General features: G+C 42.9%; 1 protein-coding gene across 1 annotated transcript in view; it reads left to right on the top strand.

The window, feature by feature from the left end:
- Window positions 1-12642, top strand: part of vwa8 (von Willebrand factor A domain containing 8) — a 91621-nt gene extending 78979 nt beyond the window's left edge. The window contains exons 41-45 of the mRNA XM_084085238.1: window positions 1806-1931; window positions 3079-3237; window positions 7961-8059; window positions 8257-8495; window positions 9610-12642. Coding sequence (XP_083941364.1) covers window positions 1806-1931; window positions 3079-3237; window positions 7961-8059; window positions 8257-8495; window positions 9610-9718 — 732 coding nt within the window. The 3' untranslated portion in view covers window positions 9719-12642. The remainder of the gene's footprint in view (window positions 1-1805; window positions 1932-3078; window positions 3238-7960; window positions 8060-8256; window positions 8496-9609) is intronic.
- Window positions 12643-14251: the final 1609 nt, after the last annotated feature.

Below are 14251 nucleotides of genomic sequence, written 5' to 3'. Positions count from 1 at the left end.
GTTTGTGTTTGTCCTTGTTAAAGAACAAAACAACAGCATTCTTCTCTCCCGCTGTAAAGATGAGGATGATAACCACATAATCAGTGAGGCGGGACTCGCAATGAAGTCATGTGTTATTTTATCATACCTGGAGAGTGATTCAGGGGATCTCACGCACGCACGCACGCACGCACGCACGCACGCACGCACGCACGCACGCACGCACGCACGCACGCACACACACACACACACACACACACACACACACACACACACACACACACACACACACACACACAGAGCTGGCAAGCCCCCAATGAACTGATACAGTATCGTTTATCCTCCTCTGTAAACCGCTCTGGGGGAAACCCCTCCCCCTCCAACTGTGTTTAGCTCTCAACAATTGTCCGGATTGCCAGATATATAAACACCGGATCCTGCCTTTTCATGCTGTAGAATTACTCTGCCGCTTGCCAAAATGGAAAATAAAAAACCCTATGAATTTGGCACATTTCCACCCATGCATGTTCTTGTACACAGATCAGGTTGTGTGTGTGTGTGTGTGTGTGTGTGTTATTGTTCACACAGCGACACGCCCAGTTGCACAACAAGCCTCGATAAGTAGCTACTCACCTGTGTTGTGACAAGCTGATTGTATAACGCACACATTTACAAACAACCACTATTTACGCGCACACCTACGCTAATCGAGCTCATGCGTCAGGGAGACCTGTTTAGAGCCAGACTGATCGTTTTCGATATATCGTCCATGATTTGACTCTTTGGACGACATTGGTATTGGCAATTAGTCACTCGATGTGTCTCGATGTTTAAGCACTTTCAACCTGGCGTCCCTATTTTGGGCATGTCCTTATTGGTGAAACATTTTCTGAAGTCTTCAAAAATTGTAGTTCTACAAGCTTGCAGCACGTTGCATCACGATTATGAGGTTGTAGATTTCTGAATTATAATTTTTTTACGTTGGTCTCTAGATGTCAGCGCTTATCGACGGTGAAGGCATAATGACACCTGTACCTGTGGGTAACATGAAGTGTTAACTGTGGAACACTATTCCAAGTGCGTAAAAAGAAAATCACATCAAAGACTTCACCTGCTGTCACATTGCCTTTTGTAAAGGTTCTGGGTTCTGTGTTTAACCCAGGGTTGTGAAGGTGGAGAGGGCCGGATCCTGTTCCCTCTTTTGTTCCTTGTCCTTTTTTCTGCAACTCCTTCCTCAGGGAGCAGATGAACGGAAGAGGAGAAAGTAAAGCTCTTCTTCTTTCACCCTGCAGGAGGAGGAGGGGAACGGGACACTAGAAAGTGGGACAGAAAGACCCTGGTGTCATGTCTCTATTGTTTTCCTGTGTGTGTGTGTGTGTGTGTGTGTGTGTGTGTGTGTGTGTGTGTGTGTGTGTGTGTGTGTGTGTGTGTGTGTGTGTGTGTGTGTGTGTGTGTGTGTGTGTGTGTGTGTGTGTGTGTGTGCGTGCGTGCGTGTTTGTGTACGTTGTGTATACAGTACTCTAATGTGTGTGTCTGTTCAAAAACACCAAGAATGTTCCTGTGACTTTACCAGCATGGACATTTACTAGCTTTGTTCTGGCTTTGCATCTTGATATTGCCCACTCAGCATCTATTGCACATCTGTCCCACCTAAAAGAGGGTTGTCTGTTTTGTTATCGTTCCAGGTTAGGAGAATAGATAGAAGGCAAATGCACTTTGCCCCAAAGTTTAAAATGAGTGTGTGTGTGTGTGCGTGTGCGTGTGCGTGTGTCTGTGTGTCTGTGTGTCTGTGTGTGTGTGTGTGTGTGTGTGTGTGTTTGATTCAGGCCAAAGGGAAGGAGCGACAGTGGTTGAAGAACCAGGCACTGGGAGACCTGGATGATGCCAAAATTATTGACGGCCTGACCGGAGAAAAAGCCATTTATAAACGCAGGGGGGAGCTGGACCCAGAGGTAGGGGTGTAAGTGTGTGTGTGTGTGTGTGTGTGTGACTCTCCTTGACCTTGATAACTCTTAAGCTACTCAAAAACGTTTTTTTCCCTCTCTCTCACACGCACGCACGCACACACGCACGCACACACACACACGCACACACACACCCTTCCCAGACACACTCATGCTGTTGACCTTATCTGTCAGAAGGTACATTCCAGTGGTGTGTGATTATTATTACACCCTCCAATTCTGGTCTGGATCACACACGGTTTCTAGTCGTCTTACAAGTTCCAATGTAAGCACACACATACTCACACACATACACTCTCTCTCTCTCTCTCTCTCTCTCACACACACACACACACACACACACACACACACACACACACACACACACACACACACACACACACACACACACACATACATATAGACAGTTCCCACACACGGTATACACACTTCAGCCAAAGTATGCATGTCATGTTTTTTTACCTCAGTTACCCCGGAGCAGGGAATATTTTTGGTCTGCCCTGAAGGCTGCTGGGAGGTGTATGATGAAATAATTGTGTCCTTCCTTGAAATCCCAACCACAGCAAATACAATGTATTTAATGCTATTTTTCACTCGCACACTATACTTGTTTCTGCAAAAGAAAACAAAAGCTAAACACTTTGTTTTGCAACTTTTGGCACAGCTGAGACTCGTGTCTTTTTTGGTCCTTTTCATTCAACAACTTTATAAGTACACTGTAAAATCCTCAGTGTTAATTTAACTCTGAAGAGTGTACAAATGGAATCAAATGGTTTCGTTTTTTAGTTAGCCGCCCCGGCCGAAGACAGGCTAACCTAAGAAACGCAATTCTATGCAAGTCTCCATTGTAACTCAATGGGGGATGTCACATTACGAGCGACACAAGTTGTCATTGGTTGGAATGGAACGGCGGCAATCAATGACAGGACATCAGCATTGCTATGTGAAGCTCACAACCAATTACAGACCAAAGCTCAGCATTCCAGCTATGGGATCCGCAGAACGTCAAAGTTGCCGGCATGTCATGAAATATCCATGATCTGGCTTTCTTTATCTAACACAGCTAACTAACTAGAGCCCGTCCGATGTGTCTTGTTCATGTTAGAATGTGTCCAACCACATTTTGTTTGTGTAGCCCGGCAGTCCTCAGCAGAAGCCGAAGCGGCTGCGGGTGCTGGTGGATGTGTCTGGTAGCATGTACCGATTCAACGGTGTGGATGGCAGGCTGGAGCGCTCCATGGAGGCTGTGTGTATGGTGATGGAGGCGCTGGAGAGCTACGAGCACAAGTTCAAGGTAAAATCGCCACCACCTAGCCATCAGAATCTGAATCAGGTTTACTGTCAGGCATGTTTGGACAGACCACAATGACCATTAATCACGTAAATCATAAATAAATGTACTTAAAGGGACTTCACCATAAATTTTAACTTTTCCTTTTTTTTGTGTGTTTTTGATCTCCCCTACCTCTCTTCTATCCCAAAAAATACCCCAGTTTGAGCACTCAGGCTTTCACAGCATATCTGGGGTTTTATGTTAATTGGTATCAAAACAGGCCAACTGATTTGCCCCCACCTGTGACGTCACAAGCGATACCTACTTTGTATAATCCCTCCCGTTTTTCAGTTTCCGTTTTTAAAACATTTTTTTTTACTTTTTCCACACAAAACCAGGAGATAACATACATACAAACTGGCTCAATAGCGCCACGTGCCAAATAAGGCAATGTGGTATTGCAGGTGAAAGTGCTTTATACGCTAGAGAGAAGTTAGTTGGAATGAGTATATCTGAGGCTTGATTTAGGCTTTTTGAAAAACGTTTGAGGGACATATGATATTAAATATTAAAAAATGTTTTTAATTCATGGTGTAGATCCTTTAAATCCCAAGCAAAGCCACTTTTTCACTACAATGCCAGTATATTATCAGCTAAACGATTAGCATAACTTGCTGGCATAGGCAGTAGTACGCGGCCTGGTGTGGATTTGCTTTCAGAGGAGCGCACTTTCCTAGTTAAGATTATTTTAGATTTTGTATGGTATTTTGCGATGCCAAATCTATGAGCATGTGAGTGTACATTGTGCAGTGTTATAGGCCCATAGCGCTGGGCACCTTTGATGCAAGGCACTGAAATAAAATAAGTCATCATCACCACTAGCAACCACCCAGTGGGCCAGGCCTCAGCAACCACAAATTCAGCAGAGCTCTTTACTTGTACCATAAATTGTAGACTGAGATGAACTGAGCCTACTCGTCACAAAGTATGAAAGTTCCTACACATTTTCTATTTCAAAATTATACATTTCTAGACTATTTGACATCTGAGTACAACTAGTTAGATGTTTATTATGTAAATATATGTTTTTAAAATACTTAACATGTATACTGTACTATACTGTTACACTCTGTGTATGTCTTTGTCTACTATTATGTTGACAAATCATAGAAGGTTGAAGCTACTCAATTCAATCACCAAGTCAATTATCACCAAACCCAGACAAGTTCACTGCACCACACTTTATTCAAGCTGCAATGTTAAAACAGTGCAATGTTATTGAGTTTTTCTCATGTAAATTTAAATAACTGTATACTGTACCTTCAATTCTACAGTAACAGAAGGGAAGTGTGCAATTCACCAGGGAAATAGAAAAGAGAACTAAAGTCAATTGACATTGTTTCACTGGCTGTTAGATGAAGTAAAAATGTAAACACTGAAATAATATATAAATAAAGTTGGCTCCTACCCAGAATGTTTTATGACGCTTCCTGTTAAACATCTCTGCACAAAGAGGAAGTCAACTAACTGGTGCTACCTATACTCATTATTTTCCCATACTGTTCCCCCAATACAGTATGTTTGTTTCTCTGTCTCTTTTATAGATAAGAACCAAAACAGTTAACTCATTTAATTTTCATAAAGGTTCTTTACTGGTAACTACATCACTGCATAACTCATAAATGTTCAGACAAGCTTAATATTTGATTATTTGTGATGCTCAAAGCACCACCCTCTCGAAAGCCATTTTTGTTCTCCCTCAAGTAGGGGTCGATGGTGAACAGTATCCTGTGAGCTTGTAGAGCTTGTAGATATTTGTTTATACATTTATAGCATTTTTATACATTTGGAAACTTTTGAAATGGGGCAAAATTAGTACTTTTACAGAGTATTTCTACATGTTCTACATTTTCTACATTGTGGCATTGTGGTATTGTGGTATTGGTACTTAAGTACCAATACCAGTATTGGTACTTAAGTACAAAATGCGAGTACTTTTTCCACCACTGCACATTTCATTTATGACCCTCCGTGACTCCCCATACCGTCATGTCTTGACTATCAGCCAACATTTCGAACACCAAACAACTTTGTCGTATCCTACACCCTGTCCTGTAGACTGCCGTCCTTGACACTTCAACAAACAACTTGATTATTGTTTATGCCATGATATGGAAATTCCAAGCACAGCACTACATGGTACAGTGTGTGGTCACCTCTAGTCCATGCCTTTACATTCCCAGTAGTATACAGCCTGTTTGGTTTGCAACCAGGTCAACCAGCCGATGACAGTTTCTATTGACAGGCATGTTTTGCTCATGTTAGACCACTCTGTCATTAGTGTGAATGGAGCACAGTGGTTGGTGCTGCCAGACCTTTTGATCTTCACTACCTGCCAGCTTGTCTCTAATCTGTATCTTCTACTGTTGCTCTCAGCTGCACCCATAGACAGGGGAGAGGAGAGATGATCCAGCAACACAAAGTGAAAGACAGGTTTTGTTTTATTTTATGAAAAACTTTTTTTAATTATTTTTAACCAGATTAGTCCTAAGGATCTCTTTTTCCTCACAGAGTCCTGAAAAGACAGAGCAACACATGTTGGTTACATATAATAAACACATTATTACAAACATCAGGGAATAACCAAGTCAGCTGTAAAACCATGGACAATATTGAAGAAAATAAGTAGTGGACTTGACTGGGCCTAGCATGGTGGAAAAGATGGAGGGAGTTGGCTGGATAGATAGATACAGTGAGGGAGAGAGGGAGAGAGGGAGAGGGAGAGGGAGAGAGGGAGAGAGGGAGAGAGAGAGAGAGAGAGAGAGAGAGAGAGAGAGAGAGAGAGAGAGAGAGAGAGAGAGAGAGAGAGAGAGAGAGAGAGAGAGAGAGAGAGAGAGAGAGAGAGAGAGAGAGAGAGAGAGAGAGAGAGAGAGAGATGTGGGAAGAGAAAATCGTGAGTGTATGCAGAAAGGGTCGGAGGGAGACAGACTTCTTGGCCCCTTAGTGACACTCTACCCAACCTACTGCTGATCACATATCAGTGGCACACACACACACACACACACACACACACACACACACACACACACACACACACACACACACACACACACACACACACACGCGTGCGCTCACACACAAATGCACACACCCAGAAATGCACACACACACACACACACACACACACATACATATGCACATGTATGCACATACATGCTGCTGCTCATCCAACTAGGAAATTAACTACTTTCCTTGCTGTACACCTTACTGTACATAACTGCAACTGATAACATAAGAACATGCACAGTGTCACATCTGTGTGTACTGAGGCCACCTGATAATACACACACACACACACACACACACACACACACACACACACACACACACACAAAAGGCTATCTGTGGATCAGACATATGGCGCAGAGAGACTGCAAAATCCACTCCAAGCATGTTAACTATTTGCACTTTTTATGCAAATTTAAACTAGGCGACATCAGACTTTACACCCCAGCACTTTAACGTGTCACGTCATATCTATTACGGACATCAATCCGCCCGCCGTTTACCGGACACACAGCAGCTAATGTGAAATAGAAAGACACGCTTGTGTACGCCTCAGGGAGATACGCGCATTTCATACGCTTTCAACCACGCCAGTCATAACTGCCCTTATCAGAAATAACTCACAGAATCTGAGCCCTGGGAGTGAGCTGAGCACAGTGCATGTCAGCCTTGTCTGATCTGCTCTCCTCTGTCACCTCTGACCAGACGGTCTACAGGAAGCATGTACTATACCATACATGTTTGAAAGGGTTAATATACTGTAACAGTGGTTCTCAAACATTTTCAAGTCAAGGACCAACAAATGGATATTTATTTGGCCATGAACTCCTATCTGAAAATATGTTGTGCCAGGGACCTTCATATGTGAGGATTTATCTTGTTCATACAGTATGTGAACATTTCCAAATTATTCCAAATATGTCACGATTCTGATGTTTCAAAATGTTTGTTCTACAATCTCATAAAGCATTGCATTGTGACGTGTTGTGAGCTTTTAGATAGAAGTATTGGGGTTACCCGGACCCTACATTGAGAATTACTGCTGTACACAGTAAAATACCCCATTTGTATCTCTGAGAGAGGATAGTGCTAGATTAATTCTGAAATGGTATTTATTACATGTTTACCGATAGCCTGACACTCAGTCTGAACTTTCATTTAGTTTCACTCCATTATTCAGTCTGAAAGCCCTCTCAGTGCAGCCGTTTTCTGAGATGCGTGGCCAAAGTGGGACTCTTTGGTGATTGCTTCATACTGGATTATCCCAATCCCGATTGGGATAATCCAGTATGAACCGATGCTCTGTTCTGTATTTTGTGTTTTTTGTATTTTCAGTTATTAAGACATACAACCCCTCATATACCCCACCCTCCCCGGTTCCCTCACAGAAAATAGAATTACAACAATAAAACAACATTTATAAATGGGGGAGAATAAATAAAATACGAGAGCAGTAAATAGTTAAAGTTGGAATTGAAAACAAAATAGACCAAAAAAAAGTCTTAATAAGGTTAAGGGGGTTTTTGTATTTTGTGTTTTGAGTGCAATAAATGCTAAATGCTTTGTTAGTTAATTTCCCCAGCATTTGTGTCTCTCTATCTCTCATCTATATTATTTTGTATCACGTCTCTCTTTGTTCTCTTCGGTAAATGATCCATTCTTCCTTCCTCCTGTGAAGTATGACATCATGGGTCACTCAGGGGATGGCTACGACATCGAGCTGGTCAGAGCAGACAAGAGCCCCAAGAACGACAAGCACAGACTCAAGGTCCTCAAGGTATGTTTAACAATTCAATGATTTGAATTATCGATATGCCCAAATACAGAGATAAGATATCCAAAATCTCCCACGTTGGTGCGTCTGCTGTGTGCTGTCCCTCTTTCACCCGTGCAATAACCTGGGTACCCCGCTAGAATGAAATATAATAACAGTATACTGTATATCTCTCCCTCCCTCCTCCTCCCTCTTTACAGAACATGCACGCCCACTCTCAGTTCTGTATGAGTGGCGACTTCACCCTGGAAGGCACGGACGCTAGCATCAAGGAGCTGGCGCGGGAGGAGGCGGACGAGCGCTTCGTGGTGGTGCTGAGCGACGCCAACCTGGAGCGCTACGGCATCCGGCCCGAGCGTTTTGCCCGCGTGCTTACCTCCGACCCCCAGGTCAACGCCTTCGCCATCTTCATCGGCTCCCTGGGAGACCAGGCCGAGAGGTAAGCATGGGATCGTGGGGGTGTTCGAGGGGGGTGTGTACCAGCAGAACCATGAACACATTTGAACTGGTGACCACCTTAAGTCAACACGCTGGCGGCTCTGCTGGCCTTTGTAGTCTAATCCTTGTTTAAATCCTGGCCTTTGTGAGCCGGATAAAGACGGATAAGTGCCCTCTTAAATGAACTCCTCCTACATTTTGCCATCCTGCCTCGAGCCCCTGAGTCCCTGAACCTTCTATACTGTAGGCATGTAACTCTTGGCTCGGGGCCAGGGCTGTGTTGTGGCTTGTGGCTTTCGCGTGGCCTTTGAAAAGCTAGCAGCTGTATGGTTACAATATACTCATCATAGCCTCAGGACTTCTAAAATGACTGAGGCCTCCTCATGCCCACAGCCAACCTGTCTTCGCAGCACTAGCTTTTTTTTGTGTGCGTTATGTTTAGTGGAACGGATTCACTGTTGCATGTTTGTTACAGTGCTTATTATGTTCTTAACACCAACCAATAGAGGACAAGAATATTTCAACAAAAAAGCACCCAGCTTTAAAAAAAGATTTTTCAATGATCAGATACAGAAGGCTCAACAGAGGCCATGATCGACTCTTCAAACATGCATACTCATATTGCACAGTGTTATGTATAGTACATATCTTAAATACATTGTATTTTCTCCTGTATGTTGTATGCACATCAACCATGTTGCGAAATATTGAAAACATTTATTTCATAGCTTATGTTTTATGTTAGCTTAGACTTTTATATCAGCTCTATAGTGCTGCTAACTAAAACAAAGATTCCTGGAAAACGCATCTGTTTCGACCTAAGTTGTTCCTGCTGCCTGAAAGACAGACAGACAGACAGACAGACAGAAGGAAAGAAAGGGAAAGTCTTTCGCCCTCTGAAAGCTCCTTGGGTGAGCTTCTATTTAACCACAGAGGCTTGGATATAAATTAACCACAAATGTGAAGCAGCTCTACTAGTGGCGCTGCTCACTGGTCACCCACCCTGCCGTCTCCTCTGGACTTTCCACTTAATAGACACACAGTCTGGTAAGGACTTAATAAAGATCAGTCATTTTCTCTTTAACGTCACGCCTCTTTCCCCCCTTCATTTTCAGACTGCAAAAGACCTTACCCGCGGGGCGATCCTTTGTTGCCCTGGATACGAAGCAGATCCCTCAAATATTGCAGCAGATCTTCACTTCCACTATGCTGTCCAACGCTTGAGACGCGCGTGTGCACACACACACACACACACACACACACACACACACACACACACACACACACACACACACACACACACACACACACACACACACACACACACACACACACACACACATACACACACACTCACACACACACGTTATCTGGCATGGGCTTAAGAACTTCAAAAACGAATTTTATCTGGCTCATGCACTGGTTACTTATCACAATGTGTCCTTAACCTACATTTGATATCAGCATCATAGGAGAACCATTATCAGGCGGGTAGGCCAGGTAGAGGTGAAGTGGATACAAAACACTGTTGTATGTTCTAAACGCCAGTGTACAGACCTGGAGGAGCTGACCAGGTACATGTTATCTCGCAAATATGTAGGCTAGCTACCGTGACCACCAAGCCAGATTTAAACGTTCCCTGTGTTCTGAACATAATACAGCAAAATCCTGTATGTTTTTTTTTTTTAACTATAATTTTTATCCCACGATTTTGTAACCCATATTTTTTCACCCAGTGCCAATTGCCTATGTAATCCTGGGCGCTACTCTCCCTCTGCCAGCCTAGGGAGAGCCCAAGCTGAAGCTCATGCCTCCTTCAATGCATGAGGAGCAAGCAGGCCGCTTCTTATCACCCGACAGGGGGGAGGTTCCCTGGTTAGACGTAGCGCGTGGAAGGAACACGTTATTCCAACCAGTTCCTTTCCCCTCCATCAGGCGCCCTGACTGACCAGGGGGAGGCAGTATAGTGACCAGGATTACTGCATGTTTTTGTGAGGGTATTAACTAACCTAGGAGACACGGGGAGAACATGCAAACTCCACACAGAAAGGCCCTTTCACCAACCCACCAAAACATCCTGTATGTTCATTTAAAGGTGCTGTAAGTGATATGTTTTAAAACAAAACTTTTTTTGTGAAAGGTTAAAGCTCTATTAGATATCAGATAGTAATCATTGCTATAGAGTGTTTGTTCAGTAACAGGGATCTCCCCGTCTCTCCAGCTCTTTTATAAACTGAAAATGCATTTTCAGGTAGTTTTCCAAATTCATCCAATCGGGAGACTCCATTTATAATCTTCAATGTTATAGTATTCCGGTTCCAATGTTGTCTATATTTCTTTAGTGTATAAAGTAACCAAACTGACCAGGAAGGGTCCACTTGGTTACATGTGTACACTCTGAGTTACAAATTGATAAATTAACCCAGCATTTTACTGTATTATTATTTTTACGTATTATTAAATGGAGACAGGGTTTTACAGTAAACCTGTGATCTTTTATGGCCGGAGCTTTGATCTGAGACGTCGTGGGGAGATCAAATACGCGGGGACCTGACCTGCCCTGGCCTTGTTGTCATTGTAATTGTGTTATACGGTGCCCTGACGCAAGCACACGTCATCTGAGACGATTTGTGTCTTGGGTCGTGAACTTGGAAGAAAAGGTCTAGCTGTTTTTGGACTTCCTGTCTCGTTTGTCCTCTGAAATAGAAACGTGCGCACGCGCACACACACACACACACACACACACACACACACACACACACACACACACACACACACACACACACACACACACACACACACACACACACACACACACACACACACACACACACACACAGACAGGACGGACGACACTAGCACGCCACCTGACAGACACTTAGAAGGGGCGATCGGCGCTAACTTGGCTCCTGTGGAATGTTGGGACTGCGACGAGGGGAATTTCCCACCTGACTGCACACGCTCTTTAAAGACAGCCGCTGTTGCACAAGCTCCCACCCCCCATGTGTTTGTCGGCATGTCTCTGTCTTTGCGTGTGTGTGTGTGTGTTCCTTTTCTACAGTATGTCAACAAGCACCGCCCTTTTCCTTCCTGCCTGGTGAACCTTGCAATGCCCTGTGCTCCTCCTGGTCTTTCAAGGTATCTGGGGTCTCATTTCTACTGTAGGACTCCTGTCTCTCTCTTTCTCTCTCTCTTTCTCTCTCTCTCTCTCCCTCTGTCTCTCTCTCGCACACACACATAGACACACACACACACACACACACACACACACACACACACACACACACACACACACACACACACACACACACACACACACACACACACTACACTCTGTGTCAGCAGACAGGCACTATTGCTAGGAAGAATTGGCTGTAGAATGTGTTACAGAGCATATCAGTGTGTGCCTCATTTTGCGTGTGTGTGTGTGTGTGTGTGTGTGTGTGTGTGTGTGTGTGTGTGTGTGTGTGTGTGTGTGTGTGTGTGTGTGTGTGTGTGTGTGTGTGTGTGTGTGTGTGTGTGTGTGTGTGTGTGTGTGTGTGCATAAATAGACATTAATGTAATATATGATATGATACTGTACACTGAGATGCACCCATGCCCGGGCCAAGCGGTGCCCACGTGCCAAATGGCACCATATCAGTTTCAACGCCGGTCACGTCACATTCACAGTAGCGTTAACGGCTCATTTAACCGGGCTGATAGAATCGATAACAAGCCCTATCTAGTAGCTACATCTCCCTATCTGCCTTCCATAATGGAGAGATGCCCTCATTTTCATTCTAACCCACTTTGATACCCCCTACCTCTGGTTCTAATGATACTGGTACTGTTATGTGTGTGTGAGTGAGTGGCCTTTAATTTCTTCATACACAGTAAAATACTTACATATTTGTGTATGGAATCTCATGTTTATGTACAGTATAGAAGCATATACCTAGGTTTGTGCATTGAGGCATATGTAAAAACAAAAGACTGCTATTTCTGTTATAACAGCATCATCTTTCATCCCTAACCATTGCTGCTGTATTTTATTCTGTACTTATTCTCTATTCTTTATAACTGTACATTATTCCACGGAATTACTTTTAGATTGGATTCAAATAAATTATATATGTATGTATGTAATATGTAAAAACCTTTTAATAAATCATAAAATTATCGTTATTCTGCTGTGATCACTGTTCTGTATGATATTTCTATGTTTTGTTCTCATATTATTACTCTCAAGTCTTATTTATTTATATTGTAATGTTTAAATGTAGGACTAATTGTAATGTGGTCTTTTCAAAGCGTGAGGGACTACCCTGTGGCTGGTCTTCTATGTGTGTGTGTGTGTGTGTGTGTGTATACTCAGTCAAATCGACAAGCTCACAACGCATTGTAGCACGATGCGTTGTGAGCTTGTAGATCGGCTATTTTCGGCACGTGCCACTGCCACGCAACTGGGTATAACTCAAGCTTAACATGTTGTCATTCTGTCAGGTGCTATATTGTTATGGAGAGGAGTGGTTCACCCTTAATTCCAAGAACCAGAGGGGCTTCTTGGAACAAGAGAACGTTCTCTCAGCTTCTCTCTCATTTCCTCCTCTGTGGTCAGTTTTTCCATGCTCTATAACTGGCCTCCCCCTCCGACCCCAAGACCCCCCCCCCCCTCTCTTGCTCTCTCTCACTCGCATGCACACTTACTCGTGCAATTTCTTGCTCTTAGTGAAAGTCAAAATGAGTCAATTCAAAGTGAATCTTTTTTTATATATATATATAGTTTTTACTATATATATATACTATATATGTATTGAATTCTTAATTTTTCACAGAAAAATATGAGACATAAATGTGTTCAAATAAAGTTGGACAAACTGGAATGGTATAAATTAAAGGCACACAATACAAACAAAACTAAAAACAAAAAAAAGGAAAGGAAAGCAGCACACTACAATGACCATGAAACTATAGATACACATACTGTACAGTCATACATTCATAAAAAAATACTCAACACACATGGGCACATCAGAAGGCAAATTGTAAGAGTACAACCATGCAGGGCTTTCCAATCCAATGAATCACTTCCTTTATAAATCAAAGTAGATAAATCGTTGGGCAAGTAATCTATCAGCGGCTGCCATATATATGCCATATATATGCCATATATATTTAATTTGGCACTGAGTCTTTCCATTCTCTATACCATTGAGTCACTGATGGAGGTTTTTCATGAATAGGCATCATTTGCTGGTAGCCCTAAGCCCTAATAGAAACTGCCCAGGATCATTACAGATCTTAGACTTCATAATGGAACTAAATTATTTTGCCACACAAGACCAGAACCTGGAAATCTTGGGACATTCCCAGAAACATACAGTGGTATATAGGTACCAACTGCATTTTTGCATTAAATACACATTAGGGAAGCGCTTATCTTTTAAACATTCATTGTCAGGTCTTTTAGGTCTGCAGCTCATCCGGTGTTAAAGTTCAAGTTCAGGCAATATCCTATAAGGTAATGTAGTATAAGGTACATACAGTAGGAGCAAAACATATTTTTGTTTGGCTCCTCTGACATTGTAGTAGCATAGTCACAGTGATAAGCAACAATAATATGTTAGGAAAAAAAACTGTAAAAGTGATTGACAGTCAGTTGTCTTTGGCATTATTCATCACACAGGCTTGGGGGTTTTGGTGGGTGTTGCAGTATATTTGAATTCAAAGCAATATCTCCCCTTCAAGCCCTTTCTCCTCCAGTCAGAGACAGAG

The sequence above is a fragment of the Gymnoscopelus microlampas genome (genome assembly GCF_963454915.1).
Source record: "Gymnoscopelus microlampas genome assembly, chromosome: 17".
Lineage (NCBI taxonomy): Eukaryota > Metazoa > Chordata > Actinopteri > Myctophiformes > Myctophidae > Gymnoscopelus > Gymnoscopelus microlampas.
This window is presented reverse-complemented; position numbering and strand designations above follow the sequence as displayed.